At 37.2% G+C, this 12,522-nt stretch overlaps 1 protein-coding gene across 1 annotated transcript in view; it reads left to right on the top strand.

Moving 5' to 3' along the window:
• Window positions 1-12,522, top strand: part of LOC102814549 (rapamycin-insensitive companion of mTOR-like) — a 40,646-nt gene that overhangs the window by 17,749 nt on the left and 10,375 nt on the right. Inside the window, exons 3-4 of the mRNA XM_006874682.1 lie at window positions 7,208-7,272; window positions 8,085-8,216. Of these exons, the coding sequence (XP_006874744.1) occupies window positions 7,208-7,272; window positions 8,085-8,216 (197 nt within the window). The remainder of the gene's footprint in view (window positions 1-7,207; window positions 7,273-8,084; window positions 8,217-12,522) is intronic.

The raw sequence follows: 12,522 nt of genomic DNA, 5'->3' as shown, positions 1-12,522 counted from the left end.
TTTGGACTTCCTCTCTGAGTATCATTGGCTCTTGTTCATATGGTATCTCTTGAAATGGTTGAACATTAACCATTTCCTTTTGGTACAATGACTTTTATTTCATTAGTCTTTTAAAATATAATATTGTGTTTTCTGAAATATATTCTTAGGATCCAGCCCTTTCACAAAGGCAGATGTGATAAACCCTTTAGTAGGTTTATTCTGTGTGGTTAAGATGCTTATAAATTCATACTGAGGAAGAATAGTTGTTGAGCTATAGCACTTTAAAGAGTCTTTGATGTTCATTAAATGATTGATGCTCTTTTTAATTCATTTCGGTTAGACCCCAGATATAATTTGAGAAACTTTTATGTAATTTTAAAGCAAAATGTTAAAACTGAAGCATAGATTAAAGCAGTATATAGTGGAGACTTGTGGCAAGGTTCTGGACTAGACAGATGGACTACACAGTAGACGCACTCACAACAAAGACAAGAGACCAAATGAAACATACAAGTGAAAATTCTGGAATCCTGAACTTCAGAGGGAAGGTTAGAGAGGTGGATTGAGCGCTTCCTGATAGAAGTTGAGCAGGGCTGATGAAAGAAGGAGACTAACTGGTGAATGGCTGGCCAGACATGGCGTGACCATCTTGAACTTTTGTGAGCAGCTTTGGTGATAGAAGGTGGCCTGGCAGAGCAGATTCATGGAGGCAATGGAAAAGATTCAATTCCTTCTTTTCCCCACATTTCCTTGGTGACCAGCTATGTGGCCAACTCCCACCCTCATCCATCCCCGTGCAGACCCTGATCTCTGGGATTTCAGAGCTCATTGGTTGGAAAACATGCCAGCTTGAAGTGGTGGCTGGTTGTGCTGCTTGAAATTCAGGTGGGCTCGATTCCAGACCCACAGAAATTGCAGAACCACCAGATCAGCATTGGTGGTTATGTGCTGTGGAGTCAGTTCCAACTCACAGTGACCCTGTAAAGGTTCCTGAGGCTGTAAATCTTTATGGGAGCTGAAACAGCTGGTAGTTTCGAACTGATGACCAATTCATAACCACTATGCTACCAGAGCTCCTTAGATCAGCATTAGTGTAGCAGAAAAGCTCATAACCAGCCACCCTATCCCCTACTGCCCTGTGGTCCTAACAGACACTGGAACCAGGTCCATCAAGGGCCTCCACAAACTACATCCCTAAACATAGAAAACATAACACCTAGACCTATACACATTCCATCTCGTGCCAGAGACTTGCACTTTCCTATCCATTCTGCACCCACCTTGTGAGCTCCTTGGCTGGCAGGAGCCCCACAGAATTTTCTCCTCTCTCGGTCCAACAGCTGCACTATTTTTTGAGCCCCTTTTATCGTTTCATTGTTTTTGTTTTGTTTCTCTTTGCATTCCTTTAAATTGTATCCTTTCTATCTCTGCTTTCGTTTTTTCCTTATTTTCTTCTGTTTTCTCATTTTTTCCCTTTTTATCTTTCTTTACTACTCTCTACTCTTTGTCCTTTCATTTTCCCTTTCCCTGGTTTTTCTAAGTGGCTATCCCTCACTTCCTAATTTTCTCTTTGATGGCATTATTTGCCTGTCCCTCTTTTTTCTCTCTTTAGTTCTTATATTGTTTTTTTCTGTTTGCTGCCTGTTTTTCTTTTTTCTCCTTTATTATTTATCTTTTTCTTTTTGGTTGCATGTTTGTTAATTTTGTTTTCTTGTGTGTGTGTTGGGGGGGCTTCTCCTCTTTTCTTTCTGACAAGAAAGCAACCACATTCATACAGCCCAGCTGGCAACCGGACCCTCTGCATTTTTACCCACTGGGAAAGAGCCAACACTTAACTCCTCTACCACCTGATCAACAGCAGCCAAAACCCCCTGAAACTGAGATGCATGAATGGTAAATGGTGTGCATGCTTTCTAACTGCACTCAAAGTAGACAGTTGGTGAGCGCATTAGAACACATCAGTATATAACAGTCAATTAAATGCAAACATGACACAATGTCCCAGAGACAACAATTTTAGCTCACACAAAGAAATGAGAGAGTGACTCAAACAAAAGACCAAGATACAGAAACAGAAAATGTTTCTGAGAAAGAAAAGGTAAAGGAGCTAACTGAAAAAAAAAAAAAAAAGAAACAAAGATATTTAGGTACCTTCAGAGGATTGACAGAAAGATTGAGGAAAGCAATGAGAACAAGAGAAAACTTTAGAAGAATTCAGAAAACACTACAAGAACAAACAGACAAAATGAATGCAAATTTTGAAACAATGGAAAATCTGCAATTAGAATTCTAGAAGATTAATACTAAGATTTCAGAAACGGATAGTATATATATAAAAAAAAAAGTCAAAGAAAACCTAAGAGTTGTGTGGGCACCATAAAGAGGAATAGTTTATAAGTGATTGGAATTCTAGAACAAGAAAAGGCAATAGAGAGCAGAGAAAATTGTCTATATTAGTTGTTAGGATAAACACTTCCTTAACATCATGAAAGACGAGAAGATAAGCATACAAAAAATTAAATGAACCACAAACAGAATAGATCCCAAAAGAAAATCACTAAGACCTATCATAATCAAACTTTCCAAAACCAAAGACAGGGAAAGACTCCTGAGAGCAACTCAAGTAAAACGAAAAGTTACCTACAAAGGAGAACCAGTAAGACTATTCTCAGCAGAAACCATGCAGGCAAGAAGGCAGTGGGATGACATATGCAAAACTTGGAGAGAAAAAATTGTTAACCGATAATCATATACCCAGCAAAGCTATCCCTCAAATACAATGGTGAGATTAAGACATTTCCTGATAAACTGAAATGAAAGGATTTTGTAATGCCATACTACTTTACAAAAAATACTAAAGGGTGTTCTATGGACTGAGAACCAAGAACAGTAGACAGCAACCTCAGATTAAGATCCATGATAACACTACCCAGAACTCAATCCTGATACAGAAATATTTAATGTAAAACAAACCTACAAGACTGGTAATAGGGAGCCAGAGATACCTGTTTATAATGTAGTTAGCTGTAAAGCAAAAAGAGGTAATAATGTAGATACAGAACCTCCAAATGGTGAGGAAGTCAAGTAGATTTCAAGATAAAAGACAGGTTTTTTTGTTGTTGTTGTTTTAATTTAAGGTTTTTATTTTGGATTGAGTGAAAGATTACAGGGCATATCATCAGTTTTACATTCAACAAATCATACACTCTGTTTCATTACATTGATTATAATCTCCTCCATGTATCATCAGTTAACAAGTATTTCTCTCTATCCACTTTATAAAAGACTGTTTTAAATGGGGAACAAGTTAATAAATTCAGGGTATCATCAAAGAATATTAGTACACCGTCACATCAAAATAAAAAAGAGAAAATTCAGAAAGATTTAGTAAACATTGACACATAGAAATGAAAATGAAACCCACAAATAGAGTGAACTCAGTGCAGAAATTTATGTAGGAAAACCAGAAGCACCACAAAAAAACAGCAAAATAACAGCAATCAGTTCATACCTATCAATATTTACACTGAGTGTAAATGAATTAAATGTACCAGTCAAGAGACACTAACAGAATGGATAAGAAAACCAGATTCTTTAATATGCTGTGTATGAGACACAAGCTTGAGACAGTCTCAATGCCTAACAACACAACAATGGTTAAACAAACTTTGGTACATAATACACAATGGAATACTATCCAGTGTTGAAAAATAACAATGAATCTGCAAAACATCTCACAACATGGACGAATCTGCAAGATACCCTGAGTCAAATTAGTCCATCATAAAAGGAAAAATATTGTATGAGACCAATGTTGTCAAAAGTTAAGAATAGGTTTTTTTGATAAAATAATCATTCTGTGATGACTGGGGGTTGAATTAAAATTATTCACTGACTAGAGGAGAGAGAATATATAACAGGAAAGGAGGATGGCAGAGGAAAGATGAAGGTAGCAGGAGACATGGAAGAATATAGGCATTAAAGAGGATAGAGTTTAATCCTGGGTCCATGGAGGGATTTACAATCATACTTTGTTGTGAAGCAAAATGTGTTGTTGTTTAGTGCTGTCAAGTTGCTTCCAACTTATAGTGACCCTGTAGAGGGTATCTGAGGAGCGGCTGGTGAGCTTGAACCCCAACCTTGTGGTTCAGAACAACTTTGCAGTCCAGGGCATTAACCCACAGTGCCACACCAGGACTTGGTACTGCTCTGTAGGAAAGCACTACACTGCTAACTGCATGGTTGGTGGTTCAAACTCAACAGCTGCTCCTTGAACAGCCTATTCGGATTGCTCTGAGTCAGAAATTACTTGACAGCATGTCACAACAACAAATATAAGTGAGCCACATTCTATCATTTAAAGCACTTTATAATCTAACGTGACAGAGAGTGATCTTATGGAAGCAATTGCAGTAGAAAGTATTACAGATAATAATATAGTTTTGAACTTCATGATAGAGTTTCCGAGTTCATAAATGTAAGCTGATTTACATTTAGAGCATACACGCTTTTGGCTTTTGCAGTATCTTTGGGCTTTTATTAAGGAGCCAACAGCAGGTCATTCACAGCGTTGCCGGCTATATGCTGTTTTCATCATCCGGAATTTCTGCAAGTTTTCACACAGAGATTTGTTGTTGTTGTTAAGTGCCACTGAGTCAGTTCTGACCCACAGTGAACCCTGTATAGAGTTTCCGAGGAGCAGCTGGTGAGCTTGAACTGCTGACTTTGCAGTTCAAACGCCTTTGCAGTCTGGCGCATTAACCCACAATGCCACACCAGGATCACAAGGCCACAACAAGGCAGAATTAGAACAAAAGAAAAAATGGATAATAGCAACAAACACAAAATAGTTCTGATTAATATGTTCAAGAAAATAGAGCTGTAAGTAGAAAACAGATGAATAAAAATAAGAATGCCTACAAATTAAATGATAACTTTCATATGTTAGAAATACAATAACTAAAAATTTAAAACTCATTGGTAGTGATGGTGGTGGTGGTTGTGTGCTGTAGAGTTGGTTCCAACTCATAGCGACCCTGTATAGGGTTTCCAAGCCTATAAATCTGTACAGACGCAGAAAACCTCACCTTTCTCCTGGCAGCAGCTGTTGTATTCAAACTGTAGACGTAGTTGTTATCAACCCAACACGTAACTCACTATGCTACCAGGGCTCCTGAAAAGCTCATCAGATAGGTCGATAAAAAGTATACAATTGAAGGACTGAGATAAAAGTGAATGAAAAAGCACAACTTAAAAGATTCAGAGATTTGTGGTACCCATGGAAAGATATGATACACAAATAATTGAATTAGCAGTGCTTAGGAGTCCGACTGCCAACCTCAAGGTTAATGGTTTGAAACTACCAGCCATTCCATGGAAGAAAGATGAGGCTTTCTCTGTTCCTGTAAAGATTTACAGCCTTAGAAAGCCTATGCAGGTCACTGTGAGTCAGAACCGACTCTAAGGTACACTACTACCGCCATGGAAAGATAGGATACATAAATAATTGAATTGACAAAAAAGTTAGAAGATAGAGAATTGGGCAGAAGCAATTTTCAAGAGATGTTGTTAAGTGCTGTTGAATCTATTCTGACTCATAGAGACCCTATATAGAGTTTGTGGAGAGCAGCTTATGGATTTGAACCATTATTGATATTGTGGTTCTAAAACTGATGAAAAAAAATATCAACCCAGAGGTTCGAAATTCTGTTTTCCCTAAGCAGGATAGATACTAAGAAAATTACACCTGGACACATTTCATTGTAAGATCACTGAAAACAACACACAGAGAATATCTTAAAAAGAACAGAGAAAAAGACATGTCTCTGAACCCTTCGAAGGTAATAACAGTAAGATTGAAATGTGACTTCTCAACAGAAGCAATGGAAAGTCGTCTTGAAACTGTTAGAAGCAAATATCACAATTACGTAGACTTCTGCATCCAGCAATAGCATCCTTCTGAAATGAAAATGAAGAACTTTCTAGACAAAAGCCAAGAGAATATTGTACTAGCAAGCCTTGATTGAAAGTAAACACAAAAACATCAACAAACAAGGTAGCAGCAATAACAAAGAAAAGCTAACTTCTTCATGTAGAAGAAAGAGGATTTTATAAAGGAACCACCAAAATGAAATGAAAAAGGAATAATGGAAAGGATAAGAAAATGAGTAAATGCAAAGTGATACTCAATATTGATGGTAAAACAAAACAAAGCTTAGTACCAGCAAGTCCTAAACAATAAAGTCAAACAGGAGCTGTTGTTGTTATGTGCTGTGGAGTCGGTTTTGACTCATAGCGACCCTGCACAGGATTTTCAAGGCTGTATCTCTTTCCGGCAGCAGAACGCCTCATCTTTCTCCCGTGGAACAGCTGGTAGTTTCGAACTGCTGACCTTGCGGTTTGCAGCCCGATTCGTAACAACTACGCTACCAGAGGGAAAATAAAATGTATTTTCTAAGATTTTAGTATTATTGAGGATGTATTAAAAACTTTGTTGGATTTTAATAAGTCAGGAATACATATAAAATCATTAAAGTAACTACTAAAGGCATAATTTTAAAGCAGTGAAATTATTGACTTGAAATTGGAAAAATAAAACATTATCAGGTAATCTGAAAGGAGACAAGAAAGGAGAGTTAAAATTATAATTGGCAGAAAACTGGTAGAAAAAGGTAAAATGATAGATGTTGTTGTTGTTAAGTACCGTGGAGTTGGTTCTGACTCATAGCGACCCTACACAGGGTTTCCGAGACTATAAATCTTTACGGGAGCAGAAGGCCTCGTCTTTTCTCCTGCAGAATGGCTGGTAGTTTTGAACTGCCAACCTTGAGGTTAGCAGCCGGATTTGTAACCACTATGCTACCAGAGAGCCTTAAAACGATAGATAGAAAACTGCAAATTTGAATGGTAGCAATACATCTGTAAAATTTTATTCTTTAAAAATGATACCTTATTTTCTAATCTAATAGTATGAGTATAATATATACCTAGTGCCATGGAGATGATTCTGCCTTACAGTGCCCATGTAGGAGTAGCATTAAATACAGATATTGTAGAAGCAGACTACCTTAACTGTCTTCTGAGGAGTAGCCGGTGGGTTTGAATCTCTGACCTTTGGTTAGCAGTCCAATGCTTAACCCACTGTGCCACCAAGCCTCTGAAAATTTATGTAAGTAGACAAAAATACAAGGTGCATATACATATACTTGTCTTGTTTTTCTGTCAGCTTCTTTGTGATATTGGCCACAGTGAAGAAAAATTGGGTTTTAACTATGAGGATATCATAATTTGGTAAGTGTGCTTCAATCCACTTTTATTCCCCTTCTGAGATTTAACTAATTTTAAAGTAGAAGTAAACACGCGCACTTTTTATTTGGTTTTGTAGAAACCATTTAAACATTAGAAAAGTTCATAATTTTTAGTAGTTTTATTTGATACCATGTACATTTCAGTAATAGTTTATAATTATCAAATGGGAAGAACCAAAACTAATGTTGAAAATACGTGGTCTTGTAATTTAAACTCTACATTAAATTCTTAGACTAATGGTTCCTCTAATATTCTCCCAAACTAGAGTAGCCTGTAAAATTATATCTAGAGAATAAATCCAAGAGGAAGTGTGTTTATTTGCCCATGCATTCAAGTTGCAGTACCATCTTTTAGGTATTCTGAGGGACTAAAATTGATATAAATGTCTGTGCCTGCTGTTGTAAAGTATTTATTGGTTTAGATTTATAATTCTTTGTGAGGGTGGAAGCAGGTAGACATACTAAGGCAAATAGATGGTAGACACAAATGTATGTATCTTGAGAACTTAATCTTGATTGTTTATATAAAATAAACTACAGAAAGTAAGTAAATTCAATGTTTTCTTAACTGGCAATACCTTACTGAGGAGGCAAAGGTTAAAAATTAACACTGGTGACTTTCTGTGGCTTAGAATGAACATTTTTTATATATGTAAAATGCAGTTACATCAACTTTGCATTGCATGAGTAGAAGTTTTGCATATTTTTTCTGAGAAAGAATTGAATTTGGTGTTAAATTTTTATTTGTATTTGAAATTCTGGCATCAGAATGTCTTTCTGTTTCTTTTCATACAGTTTGCGGTTAGCTTTATTAAATGAAGCTAAAGAAGTACGAGCAGCAGGGCTGCGAGCTCTTCGGTATCTCATCCAAGACTCCAATATTCTGCAGAAGGTGCTCAAATTGAAAGTGGACTATTTAATAGCTAGGTAATTTATTTTAACTTTGATCACATTTCAAATATACTTGACAGTTTGTATTACGTTTTAGTGTACATACCATAAAGTATACAGATTTTTGGTGAAAAGAATTATACATAAATTTTTTATATATACCCAGGTAGTCTGTCATTCAGAATAAAATAGTATTTTCCACATCCTAATAGTAAACATTCTGATTTTTCTCATTTAGACTAGTTTTTTCTGCTGTTTGAGGATCATATGTTGGAAGTATTCACAGTAGTTAATCTTTTCTTTCCTCAGTATTATCTGGGAAGTTCATCCATATTGATTGTTCTTTTTTTTCCCCTGTGGGTTAATGTGCCAGACTGCAGAGCTGTTTGAACTGCAAGATTGGTGGTTCAAGCTCACCAGCTGCTTTTGTAAACCCTATACAGGGTCGCTGTGGGTCGGAATTGACTTGATGGCACTTCACAACAACAACAACAACATTCATTTTATGAATAGACCACAGTTTTCTTATTCATTTCTGTTGATGAATAACTTGCTGTCAAGTCTAATATGACTTACCATGACCCTGTGGGGCAGAGGAGAATTACCTCTCCCCAGTAGAGTTAAATGGGCTGTAATGTATACGTACTATACGTACATGTATACACACAAAATCTTATGTATGAAAACACACATGAGGGACTTGCAAAAAGTTCTTGGAAAAATTCTGTTATCTTTTGATAAGAGTTTTCCATGAATTTTTGAATCTGTCTCTTGCATGTGTATATTTATAGAGTAGAACTGCTGGGTTATAAGGTATTGTGTATGTTTAGCTTTAGAAGACACTGCCAAATTGTTTTCCAAAGTGATGTACTGATTACACTTTTACCAGCAATATATGAGAGTTCCAGATGCTCCACATCCTTATCAGCATTTGCTACTTTCAGTTTTTAATAATAGTTTTTCTGGTCTGGTTTTAATTGTGAGCTCCTTGTGGTTTTAATTTGCATATCTCTAATGAATAGTGATTTTGGATGCCTTTCATATGCTTGTTGACTGTTTGTTTATCACCCTTGTCCTTCAGTCAAATTGAGTTATCTGTCTTACTGTTGTTTAGGAGTTCTTGATGTCGAATAGATACGACGTTTTTCCAGGCATATCCATTGAGAATATCTTTTCCAACTCTGCCTCCCCTTTTCATGCTTGTAATGGGTCTTTGAGGAATAAAGTTTATTACATCTATGAAAAACACGGTGAAAACTAATTTATCCATTTTTTATTTAGATTAGTAGTTTTGGTCACTTGAGAAAATATTGTCCTGTATTCTTCTAAATATAGGTATGAGGGGTCGGTATCAATTTGTAATTCATTTTTATCGTTATGAGTATCTAATAAAGATTTATTAGACTTATGGTGTGGTGCTATGGATCAGCACTGGACTGCTAAACCACAAGTCGGAAGTTCAAACCCACCAGCTGCTCCTTGGAAACCCTATGCAGGGTCACTATGAAGTCGGAACCGACTAGACAGCACTTAACAATGAAGATTAGCACCATTTATTAAAAAGAGTTTCCCTTTGTGTCTAGATTACAATGTCATTTTTGTAGTAAATTAGGTAATTGCTAAATATGAATGCCCTCTGGGGCAGGGTTCTCTTCTCTTTAGTTGATCTGTTTCTCTGTCTGTACACCAGTTTCTCAGTATTTTAATTACTACAGCTCCTAATAATGTTGATATTTCTTTGTTTGAGTTTCCAAAGTTTTTTTTTCTAATGTTTTATTGTGTATTGAGTGATAGTTTATATGGGGGGAACATTAGTTTTACATTCATTTTATCCTATATTGTTTCATTGCCTTAGTTACCATCCCGTCCATGCATCATCCCCCAACGAAAGGGTATACCTTGCATGTCGTCCCCCGCCCCCCCCAAGATCCTCAGCAACCAGCCCCTTTCCCTCTCTGGGTTTCAACTCCCCAGGCACTCCATCTCTTCACATTGTCTTCTCTGTCTTCATCTCAGGCCTCACTGCTTCTCTGGGTGGGGTCCCGCTCTCCAGTCTTCTCCATTGATGGTCCCAGGGCCTCTGCTCCTAGACTGAAAGGTTCCAAAATTTTTTAAAATTTAAAACTAACTACTCTTGGCCATTCTGAGATCTACGTTTCATAGAAATCAGCTTGTCCACATTGACAAAACGTGTTGGGATTTTCTTAGGAATTACATTGAAACTCTAGACTAATTTAGGTTGAACTGACATCTCAATATTGAATCTTCTAAACCTTATTTATTCAGGGATTTAAATTCTCTCAGCAACATTTCATAAGTTTCTTTAATAAGGTTTGGTGTGCTTTTAAAATTTTTAACTAGGGTATTTTTATGGTAGTATTAATGTAATTTTTATTTCTATTTCTTTGCTTCTAGTTTCTAAACTCAAAGCGAAAAGTGTTCGGTATTTGACTGTTGCTTATGGTACTTGCTGTACATTTTAAGTATATTTTCTTTATCATACTAAAAGTATTCCCATTTATTCCAACCCTGCATTCCTAAAATAAATACTACTTGTTTATGATTGTTGTTGTTAAGTGCCATTTATTCATAGCGACCCTGTATAGGGTTTTCAAGGAGCAGCTGGTGGGTTTGAGCTGCCAACGTTTTGAACCAGTGCTTCTCTTACAACGCTTCAGCAGAAGTACTGTGTGTGATTTGATGTTGTGGTTATGTGCTGTGGAGTTAGTTCCAACTCCACAGTGACTCTCCATAGAGTTTCCAAGGCTGTAAATCTTTACAGGAACAGAAACTTCATCTTTCTTCCACAGAACAGCTGGTAGTTTCGAACTGCTGACCTTGAAATTAGTAGTCTGACTTGTAATCACTATGCTACTAGAGCTCCTATATAAATGTGTGTGTATAAACATATATATATACACACACACGAACATCTATACACACATGTGCTCGTGTGCACACACATGTCTATATATGTATACACAGACTCACATATACACACATATATGTTTGTGTGCGTGCACATGTGCATGTGTGTATATATGTATATGTCTATATATGTTGTTGTTGTTGTTAAGTGCCGTTGAGCTGATTCTGACCCATAGCGACCCTGTGTAGGGTTTCCGAGGAGTGACTGGTGAGCTTGAACCGCCGACCTTGCAGTTCAAACGGCTTTGCAATCTGGTGCATTATCCCACAGCGCCACACCAGGACTCCATTCATGCACACACACATATACATATATGTGTGTGATGTGTGTGTGCATGTGTGTGCGCGCGTATGTGTGTAGATGCACGTATATGTATGTTGTTGTAATTGTTAGGTCGGTACCAACTCATAGCGCCCCTGTGCACAACAGAACAAAACACTGCCCAGTCCTAGGCCAACCTCACTATTGTTGCCATGCTTGACCCCATTGATGTGTCCACTTTCCCAATTCATCTCAGTAAGGGTCTTTCTCCCTTTCTCTGACCCTCCACCTTACCAAACATGATATCCTTCTTCAGCGACTGGTCCCCGTGTCCAAAGTATGAGAGACAAAGTTTGACCACCCTGGCCTCAAAGGAACATTCGGCTGCACTTCTTCCAACATGGATCTGTTTGTTCTTTTGGCAGTCCGTGGCACTTTCAGTATTCTACTCCAACACCATAACTTAAATGGATCAATTCTTCTATGGTCGTCCTTAGTCACTGTCCAGCTTTTGCATAATTAGGAGGTTATTGAAAATACCAAGGCTTGGGTCAGGTGCATCTTAGTCCTCAAGCTGCCATCTTTGCTCTTCAACACTTTAAAAAAGTCTTGTGCAGCAGATTTGCCTAATGCAATACATCGTTTGATTTCTTGACTGCTGCTTTTGTGAGTGTTGATAGTTGATTCAAGAAGAATGACGTCCTTGACCAAAACTTTAATCTTTTCTCCATTGATAAGAAAGATGTTTATTGGTCCAGTGGTGAGGAATTTTGTGAATTTTGTTTTCTTGACATTGAGATGCAATCCATACTAAAGGCTGTGTGTGCTCTTTGATCTTCATCAGTAAGTATTTTAAGTCCTCTTTGAAATTTTCTGTTCAGCTCTTGTGCCTCCTCATTTCTTCCATTTCCTTTAACATTTCTATGCTGGAGAGCAAGTGTCAGTGTTTCTTCTGACATCCATTTTGATCTTTTCCTTCTTTCTTGTCTACTTAATGATGTTTTGCTTTCTTCATGTATTATGTTCTTTCACACTGAAGAAGTTGGTAGAATTCTTCTATCTCATCCTCACTGGCTTTAGTGATTGGTACGTAAATTTGAATAATAGTGGTATCAACTGGTCTTCCCTCTAGGCGCATGGATATTATCCTAT

This window comes from Chrysochloris asiatica, unplaced genomic scaffold (assembly GCF_000296735.1).
Source record: "Chrysochloris asiatica unplaced genomic scaffold, ChrAsi1.0 scaffold00293, whole genome shotgun sequence".
In the NCBI taxonomy this organism is placed as follows: Eukaryota; Metazoa; Chordata; class Mammalia; order Afrosoricida; family Chrysochloridae; genus Chrysochloris; species Chrysochloris asiatica.
The sequence above is the reverse complement of the archived record's forward strand: the minus strand, read 5'-3'. Positions and strand labels throughout refer to the sequence as shown.